This window comes from Macaca thibetana, chromosome X, assembly GCF_024542745.1.
Source record: "Macaca thibetana thibetana isolate TM-01 chromosome X, ASM2454274v1, whole genome shotgun sequence".
In the NCBI taxonomy this organism is placed as follows: domain Eukaryota; kingdom Metazoa; phylum Chordata; class Mammalia; order Primates; family Cercopithecidae; genus Macaca; species Macaca thibetana.
In genome coordinates, this window is record NC_065598.1 from 128,435,125 (window position 1) to 128,451,890 (window position 16,766).

General features: G+C 47.1%; 3 protein-coding genes across 4 annotated transcripts in view; 2 read left to right on the plus strand and 1 right to left on the minus strand.

The window, feature by feature from the left end:
* GPC4 (glypican 4) overlaps positions 1 to 5,908 on the minus strand; it is a 119,532-nt gene extending 113,624 nt beyond the window's left edge. Inside the window, exon 1 of the mRNA XM_050777322.1 lies at positions 5,226 to 5,908. Within this exon, the coding sequence (XP_050633279.1) occupies positions 5,226 to 5,385 (160 nt within the window). The 5' untranslated portion in view covers positions 5,386 to 5,908. The remainder of the gene's footprint in view (positions 1 to 5,225) is intronic.
* Positions 1 to 16,766, plus strand: part of HPRT1 (hypoxanthine phosphoribosyltransferase 1) — a 1,139,661-nt gene that overhangs the window by 53,165 nt on the left and 1,069,730 nt on the right. The window lies entirely within an intron of this gene.
* CCDC160 (coiled-coil domain containing 160) overlaps positions 4,940 to 16,766 on the plus strand; it is an 820,286-nt gene continuing 808,459 nt past the window's right edge. Inside the window, exon 1 of one of the 2 annotated variants that reach the window (XM_050777329.1) lies at positions 4,940 to 4,944. The gene's annotated coding sequence lies outside the window, so the exon portion shown is untranslated. Of the gene's footprint in view, positions 4,945 to 5,373; positions 5,401 to 16,766 lie in introns of those variants that run through there. The other variant, XM_050777328.1, reaches the window with a different exon arrangement.

The following is a 16,766-nucleotide window of genomic DNA, read 5'->3' on the forward strand; positions in this document are numbered from 1 at the left end:
TTCCAGTTGAGGAGAGAAGACAAACACGTGCCTGCGCAAACAGTTAACTATAATACAAGGCAGTTATGTACAAAGACCATGGATCTGGTTCCAACAGGGAATTAGGAAGAAGCAGGCACATAACCCTGGCAAGTTCAGAAGTGACTCAATGAAAGAAGTATAATTTGAGATGCTTGGAGCCACTGAAGCTCAAAGCACAGGAATGACTCTAAATCGAAGCAGTGATGTAAGGAAATTAAGCTGTCGATGTTCAGGATAGAACAGGGAGTTAGGAGGCGGAGACAGACAAGAGGCAGGTAGACCAATTAAGAACTATTTAAAAGGGGAGTGTGCTGACAGACCTCCCTGTCTTTATCTCTTGCCTTGCCAACCCTTAACCCAAAGAGCCACTAGTTATCTTCCTAAAACAGCTTGACTGACGACATTCCCCTCCCTCAGAAACCCTCATTGGCTCCTCAATTGTATTGTCCAGGAAATACAATTTATATTCCTTCTACCATTAACACTAGATTGTCTATGTCTGGGTTTGATCAGATGTGACTGGATCCTCTCCACTATAATGCGAAAATTGTGCTGTTTTGATGATGGTCCCTTACTAGTTAGCTGAAGGTCCTTCCACAGTTTATATCTCAACAACCTCTATGGGAATAAAGAAGGTACTTTTTTGTCTTACTATCTGTACAACATAGCATGAACTATACTCTAGAACAAATAAGACCTGGGTTCAAATCCCACCTCTGTCATTCACTAGCTATAAGATTGTGGACATATTTCATAATCTCTTTGAATCTGTTTTCTTGTCTGTAAAATGGAGATAATTCTGATGTCATATGGTTGTTGTGGGTTTTAAATGAGAGAATCATGTAAGTTCCTTGGTATAGGGCCAGGCGCAGAGAAAGCATTCGATAGCTACGAACCCTTATCATGAGGCCAAAATACATTTTTTAAAACATAAATGAGAAAAAACCTCAGTGCTAAAACAGTTAAGGTCATTGGGGAGCCAGAGAGACTCACTTCCAACTGCCTCAGATTAACACCAATGTTGTTTCTCTTGTATAGATAACAAAAAAACTTCCTTTTTCATTCCTCAGTCTAGTCTCCAGTTAATCCTGAAATTGCATGCGACCCCACGTAAATCAAATAAAAAAGGAAAACAGTAATTATGCTGAATCAGACATTTTATATTTATATGTTCTAACCAGAGACTGAGCTGCAGAAGCCAGAACTTTTACTAAATTTTTTTTGAACATGTCCAGAAGATACCTCCTGTAAACTACTTGGGACAATTTCTACAGTGATAGGCCCTATGGTTCAATTTGACCCTCCCCAAGTGAAACACAGAGCCAAACTGATGATTCCAACAAAACAGGAGATCACAAATTCATTGCAAAATCCAATACATTACTTAAGGTGGGGAAGGGGGACTACAAATCGTAAAGACACATGCTGTGTGTCATATATAATCAACTCACCATTAGAAAGTATTGCTACCTCTCCAACACACATACACATGCACTTTTTTTCCACGTACTCATAACAGCTTATAGAAGTCCTGGAATCCTTTGTGCATGTACATATGTATGTGTGTGTGTGGGCACATGATCATATGTGCATTGCTCATGAACACAAAAGGGAACAAGAAATAAAAACTCCAAAACTGCAACTAGGGCACAAAGTTCTGAGTATCATTCAATGTCATTGTGAAGAGGACCTTTGGCAAGTTCATGAATGCTTCTAACCCATTGCCTCACTCTTAAAAACAATTTCAACATAGATGAGTAATAAAATGCCCATTGTTGCATGCCCTTTACCTTTCCTTTGTCTTTATGGAGGGAGGCATAATGAAAATGGTTAGATTTTTAAACTTATTATCATTAGCATTTTCATTTTTACTAGTGAACTAGCTTTACCCAGTTAATATTCTATAGTATTAGAGTCCTAAATCCCTTCTGTCTTTGAAATGCCTGGGCACTCCCTTCTTGTCATCTGTATCACTTGTATGGCACTTATCACCACAGTGTTGTATTCTAATTTTGTGTGTGCCTGGTTTATCTCCCTACTAACAGGAAAGGTCCTGGTGGCAGAAGCCCCTCCTGCCTTTCTTGCTGTCTCCACAATGCTGAGCAGAAGATACTGCACATAGTAGGAGCTCCAAAAACACACAGTCATTGAAATCTGAACAAAAACATAACCTTTGTGTTAAAGATCCCTTTTGATCATGGCACCTGGGCTCAGCATTATTTGCAAAGCACAGGGGTCAAGCAGACAGGCAATGCAGGACCTCAGTTGGAAGCCCTGTCAGCATGATGTACTCCCTGACACCCTTGAGAGCACATCAGATTATCCTAACTATGATCATAAAGACTGAGACTCCTCCAGAACATGGAGTATTCTTAAAGCCTGTTCAAACCTCTAGAAGGCAAGTGCAAGGCCATCTGGAATAAAACATTAAACTTGGGCTGAGCCTGGGGTTCAATGAGCTAGAAACCCCGACTTTGTGATACTTCACCTGGAAAATGATCCTGGGTGTTTTGCACTGAAAAAAGCACATCCCCCATCCCAGGGAAAGTGCCTGGCAATTAATCCATTCGGACCTAGGCTGAATACAAGTCACTATATTGACTATCCCCCTTAAAAAATGACCAAAATTATCTGAGTATAGCCCAGAGAAGACAAGGCTAATGTATGCATCTGGAGAGGCCGGGGCAATGGTAAAGATTATGCCTGTTTCTATACTGGCCGTCTAAAGGTATTTACTTGGGTCCGTCTGTGTTGTGACAGTGTCCTAGACTCAAATGAATGCCTCTAACACTCCACATTTTTGAGCCATTCAGTCATGCATTTTTGTTATTGTTGAAAGTGGTGCGAAATTGCACTGCATGAGCTAAAGTCCTTGGTGGTCTTCCAAGGATTCCAGCTAAAAAGGCACTTCCTTTGTTCCTCAGGAGAATGCAGTCCAGTAGGTCATTCAAAAGGGGAAATAAAAGCAGCAGCCCTGGGAGGGAGATGAAGGACAAGACAAAAAGAATAAAATGTTTTGGGTGTGAGCACATTAGCTTCCATTTCCTGCTGCTGGTCACTAATAACTCCCCTATCTTTGGCATGGGGGAATGTCCAGATAGACATATATGCAAATATCCCTCAGGTGATTTCTGGGGATGATGACAATCAAAGGGAACACCCTTTGTTCCCTTTGATTTGAAGAGTCTCTGAGCACCCTTCAAGCTTCATTTTTCCTGAGATGCTGGCTGGGGAAGATGCCCTGCCACAGCGAAAGACTGCACAGAGCAAAGTTGGGGAAACTGGGGAGGGCAATTTCACAACCCCACTCGCTGAATGCCTGCAGTCAGTATCAAAGGCACATATTGTTTGCATGAGCATAAGATGAAACCTTGTCACATTCCCATTAAGTGCAGAGCTGCATCTACCCCTTCAAAATGTGGGAATGACAACTGTAACCTTCACGCCAATCATCTCCACTGTGCCCAGGCCCAAACTGTGCAGGGCACAAAGGCCCCAGGTTTGACCTGCAGAGCCCCCAAGCTTCGGCGGCTGCTAGTTCACTTCATTTTTTTTTTCTGGCGGGGCGGGAGGAAGGGAAAGAAAGAGGGCTTTTCAGGGCTCTACAACCAATAAAATCGTGCCGCTTTGAGGACATACTTGAGCTCCCGAAAAGACAGGCAACTGAAGGGCAAACAGTGTCTAATCAGTAGTGAGCATGTTATTTGGTAACTGCCAAGGTGCAGTGGGCGCCTGGGCTGCTCCAACAATTTCTTCCGTTCTATTTCTAGACAGATGCCAGTTACACTCCAAAAGTTCCCAACAACTTCCCTCAATTACCTTTGTAATTTATATGTAATTGATGACTGCACTTAATCTCCAAGGTTATTAATAGCCCTTCCAAAAAATGACCCCCAAATCTTCCTAAGCCTTTGGAAGCGCCTGGTTGAAATTACAGTATTTCCTTTGCTGGCTGCCCGCCCCACCCGGAGACCAGCACGGCAAGGCAAAGGCGCGCTCCACTCACTTCCATGAAAGGTTCGGAGTGGAGGCTCGGCCCCCCGGGCTCGAATCTCTCACTCCTCCGTTAGATTACGCTGGCCACCAGCCAGCTAGATTCATGGTGCTTTCTGAGCCCCCAGGGCGAACGGGCTACCTGCGCGGCCGGCGGAGCTGCGCGCAACAGTTGGCCGCTGCTAAGAAGAAAGTGCGACCCGGAGGGGACCCGGCCGGACACCGCCGCCGGCCTCGCTGGGAAGGACGCAGGGCACCCGCCGAACGCTGCCTCCCCAGCGCTCGGAGAGAGGCTTTCACAAATACCCCCATACACGCCCCCATCCCACCCCACCGGCGTCAAAATCCGGTGAACTTTTTCACAGGCTAAGCCGTCTCTATTTGCATAACCATCTCCAAACTGAGATTCAGGTTTCCTGTAATCAGTCCTTTCAAAGGTCTGTAATTGAAAGTGCAATTAACCCTTAAAATGAGGTAAGAAAAAAGAAAGAGGGGAAAAATACTCCTCTGGTCCGATACCTTCCGGAAAGTAGGAGAGTTCCCAAAAGTCAGGGTTTGGAGGGGTGGAGAGTAGGGGTAGTCGTTTGCTTTTTAAAGGCGACTTCTAAAGCCGTTGAGGCTACTAAAACTCCTAATCCGTGTCAGCGGTTCAAGAGAGGCGGGGAGAGAGTTTTAAAAGAACATCAATGAAACATCAACTCAAGTTCCACGTTTTGCGACCCCCAGAATCTAGCAAGCTCCAGAAGGTTTCCCTCCACCACACCCCACTGGCGACCTCCACCCCCACCCGACCTCTCGTGGTCACCCATACAACAAAGCGGGGCGTCCTATAAGGAGTTCAACCCGGAAAAGGCGAGGGAGCCGGTAACACGCACTTTGAGGACCAGTATCCCCAGGGGCTTCCCCGGACGGCGAATAATGCATGGGGGGAGGGGGAGCGGGGGTGGGGAGCGGAGCGCGACAGTGGCACCGGGCAACCCGGCGGCTCCCCTCCGCTGGCAGTGCTGGAGGCGGGGAGCGCCGCGCCCGCGGGGAACGTCCTGCGCCCGGGCTGCCTGGCTCTCTCGCTCGCTCCTGCTCTCTCGACTGCCCATTTCTCCCTCTAGTGTACCTGCGTCCGGCGCTGAGGGCGGCGGGGCGGGGGAAGGGGGTTGCAGCCACCTTTCCGAGGTGTCGGTCTCTACGCCCACCTCCCGGGGGTGCCCACCTACCGTTGATCTCGTGGAGGGGGGCATCGTTCTTGTTGAAGCCTTTGGACACGTAAAGACGTCGCACTTCCGAGCAACTTTTCGACTTGAGCTCGGCAGCCTGCAGCAAGGCGTTGAGCACTGCCAGGGTGCAGAGAAGCGCGGGCAAGCCGAACCGTGCCATGGTGCGGGCCGGGGGGGACGCGTTCCCACCTTTGGGACTGGACGGGAAGCGGCGCTACGGCAGCGGGCCGAGGGCTGGCGGAGTCGGGGACTAGCGAGTGGAGCTAGAGGGAGAAGGAGTTGGAGTTGGTGGAACAAGCGAGCAGGCGGAGGAGGCGCGGGGCAAAAAGTAGAGCTGGGCCTCGCGTCAGGCAACGGTCCCCGGTGCCAGGCGCCGGGCCAGGGTAAAAGGAGGAGAAGGAGGGCGTGGAGGCTGCGCGCGGCCCAGGGAAGCAGAGGCGAGGGCCGGTGACCTCGGGGTTCCGCGGGGCAGCGAACCCGGCAAGCTGGCTGGCCGGCGAGGCGGGGACGTGAAGAAGGAGGGAAGGGTGGCAGGCGCCGCGGGGACCGCGGAGGGTGTCGGTGGCGGCGGGCGTTCGCTGCGCGCGGCTTGCGCTGCCCTGGGCTGGTCCGCTCGTCCGGCTGGACTCGGCTCGGCTGACTCTGCCCTCCGCCGCGCGGCTGTGCCCTTCTCAGCTCTGCCGCTGATTGACTGGCCGGCGTGCGCGGCGACGCTCCGCAAACTTGGCCAAGCGGGCGGCACTCGGGGGGAGGGGGCGGGCGTCGGGGGGGCCGGAGACAGGCGGGAGCACGCTGGGCCGGGCCGGGAGAAAACCTGGAAGCCGGGTTGGATCCGGAGCGGTCAAATCCACTTCCTAGGGGGCCGCACCGGGCGCCCGGCGCTCCTTCGCATGACACGCCCCACCCGGCTCCTCCTTCCTCCCCTCCTCCTCGGAGGCGGGGAGCCAGCCCACCGCCCCCCAGCCGCGAAGGGAAGGCCAACTACTCCGGGCTGAAGGGCCCAGGTTCTGGGGACCGGGACGGCCTGGGACTTGTCCCCGAAGCCCACGTCTGAGCCGCAGGCCTTGCGCGCGGCCACCTGACCCGCCGCCTATGGGCAAAAGCCGCGCGGAGCCCCTTCCGCCGCGATATCCGCCTCCCCGCTGCCATCCCGCACCCGCGGACGCTCCTATGCGCGCAGCTCCCGGGCTGGGCGGGGAAGGCGCATTATTTACATTGTTTCGCTGCAGGCAGCGGGGGGATTTGGGGCTCTGAGCTCGTCCTAGAGCCTCACCTGGTCTCCCCAGACCTGCTTCCCATAGGACGGTGCTCGTGAAACACCAATTTGTCCGGGACCCCGTCAGGCATTCTCCTTCCCGCATTCGCAACACTCCACCCCCTCGACGCCACTCCCACCCCGACCCGGTTCTGCTACAAGTCTAACCGAACCCTGAAGCGGGAAAAATCCCCAACCGCGAGATGAGGGGGCAAAGTGAGGGTTGACCGCAGAGATCTTGGAGACCATTTGGCCCAACCCTTCCTTCTATTAGGTAGGGGAACTGGGGCCCAGAAATGGGAAGCGACTTGGTAATAGCACGCCGGGGTAGGGGGCGTCCAGAACCCGGGACTCTTGACTCGAATTTCATGGAATAATGGTAGCCCAGGACCCCCAAACCCCCTACCCACTCAAGCCCCGTAAGAGAGACTGACACCCTTCTGGGACTCAGTCCCCACTTTTCCACCAGAAAACTGGAAATGGGCGAGACTTCCTATCTTGCAAGCTTTGTCAGATTCCATTAATGAGTGTTTTTTGAAGCTCCCGGGGCTCCTTAAATGAAGGGAACTGTGCAGCTCGGGAACTTGTCATTACCGTTGTTATTGTTACAATCTTCTTTAAAAGGTTGGGGTGAGAAGTGCCTCAGACACCTCGGGAGTGTGCTGGGAACTGGACAGATAAAAAGGGCTGGAACTTATTATTTGGCTAGACTCTCAATTCCCATAAAATTACATAGGGCAAAGATACGAACCATCATTACAGTTATCACCCTCAGAGGGTTTGTTGAGACTTTCTCCACTGTTGTTTGTAAACCACGTTGACATGGCTGGCTATGAGGAGCTGTTATTTTGAATGCCCGCTTGCAAACTCTTCTACATTTTGTTAACAGACCATCAACATAAACAGATAGATTGTGACCCGTCTATAACTGTGACTTCCAATTTCTGTGGGCTGGCAGAACATTTAACTCTGAAACTAGGAGAGCAGTTTTTTTTTTTTTTTAATGTGCAAATTCAACTACAATTGAATTTCCTGCCATTTTCAAGACTTTCCTTAAACTGGTAACCATCAAGTCCTGAAGGCATTGCTAGGGCTTAGCTGAGCGCTTTTAATTTTCATTGATTGATACATTTACTTAAAGATGTTCTTCACCAAGGAGAACATGCTCTGAGATACAACCAACATTATTATAAAATGGAAGCCAGTGACCATAAGGGAGAAAGTGATACTCCTAAACCACGAAGGCCAAATCAGAAAGCTGCTTCTCACACCAACTAGGAGGAACTCATTTGTTGCCGCAGCCCCCGCCCCACCGGGTTTACTCTTGCTCTTCCTCATAATGTATTATTAACCCAAACTTGAGCCTTTTCCACCAGAAACAGTAACCTCTGGCTACAAACAGATCTGGACAAGTCTGAACTTTACCAAGGGAGGCAGGAACCCCAAGCCCTGCTCAGAGGCGGCTCCCACTTCAAAGCCTCCTTTCATTTAAATACAAACAGGGTGAACAACTGGCAATCTACGAAACAAATACCATCCAGAAGGGAAGCTTTTCAGATGGGCCAGAATTCCTTCTTCCCTCTCCAACTCCCATCCCTGCTATCTTCAGAAGAGGCTTCTTAGTGGAGATGCACCTACTCCTTGTAAGTTCTCTCAACGCCAAAAAATGAATTGGAGGCTGCATGTTAAATGCAAAAATCAATGACTTCTCAGGCTGATTAACCTTCATATAATCTTTTTTTTTTTAGTATAAAGCACACACTTAGGCAATTTGGTACCATTTTAACCATTTTGAAATGCACACTTCAGTGGCATTTAGTACAATCATAATGTACAGCCATCACCACTAGTTACGGAACATTTTCATCACTCCAAAAGGAGACCACATACCCATTAAGCACTCAAAGTTCCTTCTCTTCTCCCTCCAGTCCCTACAAACCACTAATCTGCTTTGTCTCTATGGATTTGCCTATTCCAGACATTTTGTAGAAATGGAATTATACAATACAGGGCTTTTATGTCTGACTTCTTTCACTTAGCATCATGTTTTCAAGGTCCATCCATATTGGTATCATGTATCAGTACTTCATTCCTTTTTATGACTGAATAATGTTCCATTTACAGATATACCACATTTTGGTCATATAGCACTTTACAAGTTTGCACAGTGCTTCCAGGTGCACCCTTGTATCTTAGAACATTTTGTTTGTTTTCTGTTTGTTTGTTTTTAATTGATAAGCAAACCAAGTCTCAGCAAGATTCTGTGGCTTGTCCACAGCCACAGAGCTCTTGGGTGGCTGAACCAAGACTGAAATCTAAGACCTCTGACCAAATCCCATGCTATTTTTTTGTTGTTGTTGGTGGTGGTGGTGGTCAGAGAACACAGTGCTCTGGGTCTCTTTTAGTGTCAGCAGTGAATGTACAACTGCCAAGGTCCTGTGGAAGTATCCTTGTTTTAGATTGATAAATGTTCATTGAACACCTCCTATGTGCCTGACAATGTTCAGTCCTAGAGGAAGGGAAGATGTATAAGCCAAAAGGAGTTTACAGTTTTATAAACAGTGTGCAAAGGCTTGCTTAGATAGAATGCAGTAATGGTATACTTGTTTTTCCCAGGTCAGGAGTTTCCCCTGATGTGACACTTGGAGGGGGAGGATACATTTGCTGGTGGGCAGAGAGAACAAAGAATACATTCCCATGCTTCTGTCCTCTAATCCAAGAGAACTGATTGAGCCAGGTCTACTCTCTCAGCTTTGAGGACACTTCTCATGGCCTGCTGGGTAGCTACCCTGATTTCCAAATATGGTGCTGGGAAGAACCAAACCTGGGCACAGTGGCTCATATGTGTTAGGAGGCCGAGGCAGGAGGATCGCTTGAGCCTAGGAGTTCAAGATCAGCCGAGGCAACATAGTGAGACTTTGTCTCTACAACAAAATAAAAATTATCCAGGCATAGTGGCGCACACCTGTGGTCCCAGCTATTTGGGAGGCTGAGGCAGAAGGATTGCTTGAGCCTGGGAGGTAGAGGCTGAAGTAAGCTGTGATCACACCACTGCACTGCAGCCTGGGTGACAGCATAAGACCCTGTTTCAGGAAAGAGAGAAGAGAGGAGAGGAGGAGAGGGGAGGGAAGGGGAGTGGAGGGGGAGGGGGGAAGGAGGGGAAGGGAGGGGAAGGGAAGGGAAGGGAGAGAAGAAGAAAGGAAGGAAGCTCCCTCCCTTAGTTAGGGTAAGATGTTGGCCTGCAGCCCTCTAGTCTTTCCCTGTATCCAGCCCATTCCCCACACAGCCATCAGAGTGAGGCTTTGACAACATCATCTGGACAATGTCCTTCTGGCTGATTTTTGTAGAGACGTTTTGTCATGTTGCCCTGGCTGATCTTGAACTCCCAGGCTCAAGTGATCCTCCCACCTCAGCCTCCCAAACTGCTAGGATTATAGGTGTGAACCACCGTGCCTGCCTCCCCCCCCAACTTTTTATTTTATTTTATTTTATTTTATTTTATTTTATTTTTAAAACTGGCTCTGTCGCCTAGGCTAGAGTACAGCTTCCACCTTCCTGGGCTCAAGTGATCCTCCCAGCTCAGCCTTCCGAGTAGCTGGGACTACAGGCACGTGCCACCATGCCCAGCTTTTTTTATTTTTTTTCTGTTTTGTAGAGACAGAGTTTCACCATTTTGCTCAGGCTACATTTCCAGCTTTCTTACTGGCCCTTCCCTGTCCTGTATCCTGTGCTCTGGCCCCACAAGAATGTGTCATCACATTCTCTATCTTGCATGGATTTATCTACCTGTACCCTGCCCCTTCTTATAACTATCCTTTCATTCCCCTCCATTTCTTGGACAATTCTTTCACACTCATGCTTCAAGACTCAGCTGAGAAGTCACCTCTTCTGGAAAGCTTTCCTGGATTCCTCCAAGCAGAGCCAGCCCCTCCTCCTTTTAGGCCTCCAAAGCACTGTCTGCATAAAATGACTACAACACTTGTTCCTTAGCAGAGGCCACATTTTCTTTGAGAGTTCCTCCACTACCAGCCTCCAAGAGCTCTTCTAGGCTTGCTTTATTTATTTATTTATTTATTTATTTATTTATTTATTTATTTATTTTTGAGACAGAGCCCTGCTCTGTTGCCCAGGCTGGAGTGCAGTGGTGCAATCTCGGCTTACTGCAACCTCTGCCTACCAGGCTCAAGCAATCCTCCCACCTCAGCCTCCCAAGTGGCTGGCATCACAGTTGCACACCACCATGCTAATTTTTGTATTTTTGTAGAGACAGGGATTTCGCCATGTTGCCCGGGCTGGTCTCGAACTCCTGGACTCAAGCAATCTGCCCATCTCCGCTTCCCAAAGTGCTGGGATTACAGGCTTGAGCCACCACACCTGGCCTTAGGCTTTATTTTTATTTGCATGCGTATTGCCTTAAAGAGTACAGGTTCACCAGATGGGCAGTTTCCCTGGGGGAATAAAAGACCTACATTCATATTTGAAACCTCCTGATTTTTAAATGTTAGCGACTGTTTCAGAATTCTTAAATGTTTGTTTGAGCCGGGCGCGGTGGCTCACGGTTGTAATCCCAGCACTTTGGGAGGCCGAGGCAGGCGGATCACGAGGTCAGGAGATCAAGACCATCCTGGCTAACACTGTGAAACCCTGTCTCTACTAAAAATGCAAAAAATTAGCCGAGCGCAGTGGCGGCGCCTGTAGTCCCAGCTACTTGGGAGGCTGAGGCAGGAGAATGGAGTGAACCTGGGAGGCGGAGCTTGCAGTGAGCCGAGATCGTGCCACTGCACTCCAGCCTGGGCGACTGAGCAAGACTCCGTCTCAAAAAAAAAAAAAAAAAGTTTGTTTGACAGATTCAGCCCATCTTCAGCTGAGATTTCACCCAGTAGCTTTCCTCCCCTGCCCCGTGCCTCTCTTTCAAGCAACCAATGTCCTCTGTTTACTTTGTACAAAGGTTGACTCTGTGAAGGTTCCAGAAACTTAAATGATAGATGCCTTTGAGGATCTGACAGCTTGTTTAGGGAGGTAGGACCCATATATACATGGAGAAAGACACTGACAAATATAAGGCAATGCATGTATGCCAGTCATCCTGAGACAGGAGAATAGGGTCTGGAGGCAGGGAACCTAAGGCTGATTCAGGCTGACTTCCTAGAACCAAGTCAAAAGGAAAAACCCAACTTTCCACGCCTAAGTAACAAAAGGACCAGAGGCTACACCTTTTGCAAGCCTCCTTCCTTTTTCTGTGTGGCAGATGGAAAATTGAAAGTACCTCTGATTGGTTGCTTTTTGAAACCAATCAGACGTTTGCATAGGAGTGTAACTTTGTAACTTTGATTCAGCCTCTTATTGGTTGCTTTTCAGAACAAATCAGATGTTTGTATAGGGTGTAACCTTTGTAACTTGGCTTCAGCCTCTGATTGGGGGCCAAGTCTTCATTTGCATAGAAGTATAACTTTGTAACATCATTTTAGCCTTAGCCTCTGATTGGTTGCTTTCCACAACCAAACGGACGTTGGCATAGGGTATAATCTTTGTAACTTCCCTTCAGCCTCTGATTGCAGGCCACTACTTCATTTCCATGGGTTGTACACCAGGTGGCCATTGGGAAACCTCTAGACGGTATTTAAACCCCAGAAAATTCTGTAACTGGGTTCTTGAGCCCCTGTCCTCAGGCCTGCTCCCACCTTGTGGAGTGTACTTTCATTTTCAATAAATCTCTGCTTTTGTTGCTTCATTCTTTCCTTGCTTTGTTTGTGTGCTTTGTCTAATTCTTTGTTCAAGACACCAAGAATCTGGACACCCTCCACTGGTAAAAATCCCAGTTTGCTCTTTTTTATGAAGTCTGGTTTCTTTCTTGGTCACTCTGGAAATTTTTACAGAAGTGCCAGTAATTAAAGGATCAGCCACCTGGAAGGAGTTGATGTGAGTAAATTCGTTCCTGTCTCCCAATTCCATATATCCCTTCAGTATTCTTTCTTTACTGCCTGAAATTTGCTCTGCCTTTCCTTCTCCCTCAGAGAGCTCATTCGTGTTTACAGATTTAACCACCAGCTATAGGTCCCCAGCACCCTACTTTCCTTTGTGTGCCTGTGTGTGCAGTGGCTCCCAGTTCTGTAGTTGCCTGTCTCTCTTAATCACTTGAATCTATTGCATCCTCCTTTCCATTCCACAACCATCAACCCCTATCCAGATTCCATTACCTCTTGTCTAGACTGTAGAGCCACCCTCCTAACAGATCATCTGACCTCCAGTGCTCCACTCCATCCATCCACCGAGGGAAGAGTCCCCATATCTATCTTCCTATAACATTTACAAGAATCATACCCCTTGGTTAAAAAGTCTTTCATGGAAAGACAATATCACAATAATAACTGATATTGGTTTAGTACTGTGGAGTTTATGAATTGCTTTCACATGCATTATCTGTGAAGTATGTCATATTTTCCCTAATTTATGGATGAGGAAACACATTCAGAAATTTAAATTGAAATTCTCTTGAGTCCCAGTTTGATGAAACAGCCATTTTTTACTATACTCTAAGCCCAAAATTTGCCCAAGAAAACATCAAACACAGTACAAGGCTGGTGGGTAAAAGACTGGAGATGGTAGGAACCCCTTGAGGCCTTGTGGGATGAAGAGGAGTCCACCTAGGCAGAGAGACAGGGTGGGGAATGGGAGGCCAGCAGAGACCCGTGAAGGCATTATCTTGAGTGAGTACAGGTTCATCTGGGAGACTATGATGAAGTAAGATGCCGGATAATGGAGGCACATTATCCTGAGGTCACAGTGCCATCTTGAGCCTCTCAACACTGAAGATTTACAAGCAGAGAGGGAGATATCAAAGTAGTACATTGGAAAGAATGATCTGAAGGGGTGGGAGGCTTAGGATGGATTGAAAAGTGGCAAGTTGCAGTCTTCTCAACAAAGAGGCGAAGGCCCAACACTTCCTCATCCAAGGATTCTGTATGAAAAGCAAAAAATAAATACGGCCAGGCACGAAGGCTCACGCCTGTAATCCCAGCACTTTGGGAGGCTGAGGTGGGCGGATCACTTGAGCTCAGGAGTTCAAGACCAGCAGAGGCAACATGGTGAAACCTTGTTTCTACAAAAAATAAACAAAAAATTAGCTGGGCATGGTGTCACCTGACTATAGTCACAGTTACTAGAGTGGCTGAGGTGGGAGGATTGCTTGAGCCTGGAGGTTGAGGCTGCAATGAGCTCAGATTGCACCATTGCACTCCAGCCTGGGCAACAGAGCAAAACCTTGTCTAAAAAAAAAAAAAAAGAAGAAAAGAAAAGAAATACAATAAATAAATAAAAGAAGGAAAGAAGAAAGGCAGTGTTACCCAATGAAAGGGCTATGGGGCCAAGCAAACAGAGTTAAATCCTGGTTCTGCCATTTACTGTCTGTGTGTCCTTAGATAAGTAACACCCTCCCTGAGCCTTACTTTTCTCATGTGTCACACCTACACTATGAGGGTTAAAAATATAGACAGATAGAGCAATAGATGCATATAAAGGGCATCCCTCTTGGTCCAAAGCATGCCTAATTCATTTTTGCACCCTCAGCACCGGGCACAGAGTAGGAAATACATATACCTCGAAGTAATTGGAAAGCACTTAGCACACTGCCTGATACAAAGCATGTATTTATTTATCCATTACTCATTCCTTCATTCAACAAGTATTTACTGAGGATCAGCACTGTTTTAAGCTTTGGAGATATAGTTATGAATAAAACAAAATCCTGTCTCTCATGGGGCCTAAAAGCAGGCGCTCAATACATAGTAGCTACTATTATTATTATTATGGTTGTTATAAATTCCATGTACTTCGCATTTTGCTCACACCCAGCCCTGCCAGCACTAAATGCTATTTAGTATGATAGTAAATTGATCTAATAATTTTGTATCAGGGCTCCTGAGTTACATCTGTATTGGTCCATAATTAGCATTGAATTATTAATTATTGTGTTGTAGAACAGAAAGGGATTTCAATTACTTTCATACAATATGACCTCCTCACTACAGAGAAAGTGTTTCTTATTATCCCCATTTTCCTGACAAGATAACTGAAGCCCAAAGAGTAACATGGCCATTCTTATGTAATAATCATATAAGTGATTAGTATTCGTGTTATTATTTGTGATAATAAGATAAGTTATATTATTTTATACTTTACTACAGGGACAAAGGTTGCATGAAGTATGCAGCTTTTGTAAAATTTACATCTCATGCCCCATGCTCATAGGAGAACAAAGACCAAAGGCAGTATAGGAAGAGAGCTGGCTAATGTTCCCTGCACCTAAGCTTTAATTTATAGTCTGACTTATAAAGAGCATTTCTGCCGGGCGCGGTGCCTCATGCCTGTAATCCCAGCACTTTGGGAGGCCGAGGTGGGCGGATCACGAGGTCAGGAGATTGAGACCATCCTGGCTAACACGGTGAGACCCCATCTCTACTAAAAATACAAAAAATTAGCCGGGCATGGTGGCAGGCGCCTGTAGTCCCAGCTACTCAGGAGGCTGAGGCAAGAGAATGGCGTGAACCCAGGAGGAGGAGGTTGCAGTGAGCCGAGATGGCGCCACTGCACTCGAACCTGGGTGACAGAGCAAGACTCTGTCTCAAAAAAAAAAAAAAAAAAAAAAAAAAGCATTTCTAATTACTGAAAAAAGAGCCCACATTTCAGTGAGTACACTTCCATGTGATGGCAGAATAGTTGCCATAGATATTCATTACTCTAGCTTGTTGTACATGATTTGATCTACAGTTTTAGATGTAAAATGTGCATTTCAATGTAATTGGGGGAGAGTTCCTTCTCTAATTTGCCCACTGGACATAAATGGTTCATTCATGGAAATAAAAGTATTTCTTTTTTTTTAGAGTTTTGCTCTGTCGCCCAGGCTAGAGTGCAATGGTGCCATCTTGGCTCACTACAACCTCCGTCTCCCCGGTTCAAGCGATTCTTCTGCCTCAGCCTCCAGAGTAGCTGGGATTACAGGCGCCCACCACCACACCCAACTAATTTTTTTTTTTTTTTTTTTTTTTTTTTTTTTTTGAGACAGAGTCTAGCTCTGTCACTCAGGCTGGAGTGCAATGGCGCAATCTCAGCTCACTGCAACCTCCACCTCCTGGGTTCAAGTGATTCTCATGCCTCAGCCTTCCAAGTAGCTGGGATTACAGGTGCCTGCCACAACACCTGGCTAATTTTTGTATTTTTAGTAGAAACAAGGTTTCACCATGTTGGTCAGACTGGTCTCAAATTCCTGACCTCAAGTGATCCACCCACCTCAGCCGCCCAAAGTGCTGGGATTACAGGCGTAAACCACTGCGCCTGGCCTTAATTTTTGTCTTTTTAGTAGAGACCAGGTTTCACCATGTTGGCCAGTCTGGTTTCGAACTCCTGACCTCAGGTGATCCGCCCACCTCAGCCTCCTAAAGTGCTGGGATTACAAGCATGAGCCACCACACCCAGCCATATTCTTTTGATTAAATAAAAACACTGACACTTCAAGTTGGCTCTTAGATTGTTGAAGGTACTTCTGGAACATTTATTTTTCAAACATGTTTCTATTACTCTTCCACATCTCACCTGGCTGATGAGAAAATCGCACAGGCAAAAAGAGACAGGATGGAGGCAGGGAGTTTACATTATTACAGCAGAGGCTGTGGGAATATGAGATCTGGAAGGGGCCTTGGCATTCTAGTCAATCCACATCAAACTTGACCTTTCCTTTTTTGTTTTTCAAAATCTCAAGCCTGTGAAGGGCTGTCACAGGCAAAGCGCAAGGTCTGACTAGAGCAGTTGCTGTAGCAATGGTGTTTTCCAACCTTGCTTCTCCTATTCTCCTACTTGGATTTCATATGAGAATAAGGGCTCCCAGGTATCAGGCACATTTATGGCTCAAGATTGCAAAGGAAACCTGGTGACATGTGGTACTGAACATTGCATTTTCTCTTTATTCTCTACCCCATTTGGAAAAGCGGATAAGCTGTCTGGTGTCAGCTTCACTCTCCCAGGGCTCCAGGGAGCCGAAGGGCACCCTCCCCCAACTCTGGCCCTGAACTTTATGAAACCTGCTCCTCTTCAGTGAGGATCAGGAAACCGAGCTACAAAAACAGAAAACAACAGAATGTTTTAAATGGACATGAAAATGGGCTTAATGAAGTGCCAATTAAGCCCAACAGGTTTTTTTGGACTTGCACTTCAAACCTGGGGAGTTGGAATGAATTCCTTTTCTTCTTTTCTCCTCCTCCTCTTCTTTCTCTTACTTTTTCATAGCACCATCA